The following is a 2,868-nucleotide window of genomic DNA, read 5'->3' on the forward strand; positions in this document are numbered from 1 at the left end:
TCTCTCTCTCTCTCTCTCTCTCTCTCTGTATATATAGATCTATATATTATATCTCTCACCAGGCGGCTATGATAAAGGCCCCCACATGGACCGCGCCAGTATGGAGGTTTACGACCCTGACTCCGGTGAATGGACGTTTGCCCCAGAGATGGAAAAAGCCTGCTCGGGCCTGTCTATGGTCACTCTAGACCACTACATCTACGCCTTCGGTGGCCGCTACAGACATATAGACCAGTACTTTGACCTAGTTGAAAGGTGAGCGGTGGATAAGATAAGACACAATAATACTTTGTTATCCGAGAGGGAAATTTTTCTTGGCTGTACAGGACCGTAAAAACACATGCAGGTTTACATAAAATATTTAAATTATATATTACTCTAATTAAATTTCAATATGAAAAGAGAAGTAAAGCTGACAAAATATACATATGGCATCAGATGCATCTTTCGCCCACATGCAGGAATGTAATTGCCAAGACCTTTAGAGTTCTATATATAGATACATCCTAGAAAGAGATGTGTAAAAGTCTCGTGGCCACTGAGCCGAGCCGACAAAATGACTTACTCGTCAGATCTTACCTCTGCAAAACTTTTCTTAAAACTAAAACAAGCTTTACCGTCAGAAGGCACGTATACGACCTATACTTGTTGCAAGTGCTGTAAAACTCTTACTAAAACTTAAATTACACTGCTAATCTTTGGCAGGCACTTTTAAATATATGACCTTTTTGTGCTGCAAATGCTGTAAAACTCTTATTTATACTAAAACAAAAACGCCTGTATTCTGTAGCAGGTACTCATATAACTTATATGTGTTGCACATGCTGAAAAATTCTCTAAGTAATATTTGAAATGAAGAGCCCTTCACTTGTCCTGAAATACTTCTATGACCTATTTGTGTAAATCTGTAACTAAACTCAGCCTAGCCACCCCCTCAAATACTCCTATCACCTGTTTGAGTTGAAGGTGCTGTATTTCTATGACGTATTTGTGTCGCAAGTGCTGTAAACCTGTCACTGACCCTATCCTGCCCCCGTCCCCAGATACAACACGATAACGAGGCAGTGGGCCACCATCACCCCGATGACCACCCCCCGCGCCTGGTTCGGCATCGCCGTCTTCGACAGTCGCATCTATGTCTGTGGGGGCTTCGACGGCAACTCGCGCCTCCGCCATTGTGAAATGTACGACCCGGAGACGGACTCGTGGACTGTGATAAGTGGCATGAAAATCGGCCGGGCCGGTTGTGGGGCCACTGTTGTCTAGTCGGCACTTAATGCGTGCATGTGTGTGTCTGCACGTGCGCACGTTTGTGTATGTATGCAATTTATCCAAAGAACTGTGCCTAAATATTGGGAGAGTTCTCACAAGCTGATGATATTCTGACGTGTACTGAGAAAAAAAACATGAAAAGAGGCTGTGCTGCGAGGAACGGAGTGGTTTTTATGTGTGCAGTTGTGTTTTGCTGTTATTTCAGCAATGAAGGGCTGTTGTTTCAGCGATGAAGGGCTGTTATTCCAGCGATGAACGGTTGTTCTTTCAGCGATGAAGGGCTGTTATTCCAGCGATGAACGGTTGTTCTTTCAGCGATGTTTTGCTGTTATTCCATCAAGGAACAGCTGATGTTTCAAGCAGAACTTCTCGTTCTTTTGTCTGTGAGGAATTCTCGACTCTCAAGCATCTCTCGTGATTTTCCTGAAGCCTTCGTGTCGTGTCGCTGCGGAAGATCAAACAGAATCTGGGCTGGCGAGGGAAGTGGCCCATGACTTCTGCCAGAGGTTTTAATGGAATGAAATATGTGAATGTGAGGTGTGCTGACAAAATCTCGCAATCCATGAACAAAGATATTGGCCAAAACTCGACACAGGGGTCAGGTTTATAGATTTTCAACCGGTTGCCATTTTCTTTAAGTTAAAAATTTCTTTGATCATGTTATGCAAATAGATTGTACAGACTCAACCTATAAATTTTGACATATACATTTTATTATATCTATGTCCTTAGGGCTACAGTCTGAGAAGTATCTCATGTTGTCAGCAGACTTCACAGGTTATGTTTTTGAGTGTTCACGCATCGTCTCCCACGTGTAAAGTTGGGACAGTGTCTGGTCTAGGATATCATAAGTAAAGTCTATGGGTGGCCATGACAGTGTCTGGTCTAGGATATCACAAGTCAAATCTATGGCTGGCCATGACAGTGTCTGGTCTAGGATATCATAATTCAAGTCTATGGCTGGCCATGACAGTGTCTGGTCTAGGATAATTCAAATCTTTGGGAGCTTGCGGCTCTCGACAAACCTTCCAGCTTATAGTGTGACCTGAGGTTTCGCACACGACACACACTACGTGTCACATCCAACTTCGTGATAGCACAGCTGCTGATGAATCTATCCATGCGTCCAACACACGACACTCAACACACGACACACACACCACGTTAAATCCAACCTCGTGATAGCACAGCTGCTGATGAATCTATCCATGCGTCCAACACACGACACTCAACACACGACACACACACCACGTTAAATCCAACCTCGTGATAGCACAGCTGCTGATGAATCTATCCACGCGTCCACTGCCTAGTGGAAGACCCCGGCGTGCGCCGTTTGGACAAATGACACACGATGGAGTCTGGCGCTGAGCAGTCTAGACGTACGTCGCACAAGTTGCCTCGCAGAAGCTGACTTCCTTTGTGATTTATGAATGAATGTCCGCGTGTATGCATGGACGTACTGTGGAGATTTCTTATTCATGTATGCATGGATATATTATATGTGGAGATCGCTTATGTACGGAAGAACTGGCTTATGCATGTATACATGGAAGTACGATGACCACTTAAACTGAAACAGTGATGATCTGAAAG

At 44.1% G+C, this 2,868-nt stretch overlaps 1 protein-coding gene across 1 annotated transcript in view; it reads left to right on the forward strand.

The window, feature by feature from the left end:
* The window catches only part of LOC101852124 (kelch-like protein 18), a 15,636-nt gene extending 13,681 nt beyond the window's left edge, over positions 1-1,955 (forward strand). The window contains exons 8-9 of the mRNA XM_005109435.3: positions 63-255; positions 1,044-1,955. Of these exons, the coding sequence (XP_005109492.2) occupies positions 63-255; positions 1,044-1,266 (416 nt within the window). The 3' untranslated portion in view covers positions 1,267-1,955. The remainder of the gene's footprint in view (positions 1-62; positions 256-1,043) is intronic.
* Positions 1,956-2,868: the final 913 nt, after the last annotated feature.

Source organism: Aplysia californica, unplaced genomic scaffold (genome assembly GCF_000002075.1).
Source record: "Aplysia californica isolate F4 #8 unplaced genomic scaffold, AplCal3.0 scaffold00778, whole genome shotgun sequence".
Classification (NCBI taxonomy): Eukaryota; Metazoa; Mollusca; class Gastropoda; order Aplysiida; family Aplysiidae; genus Aplysia; species Aplysia californica.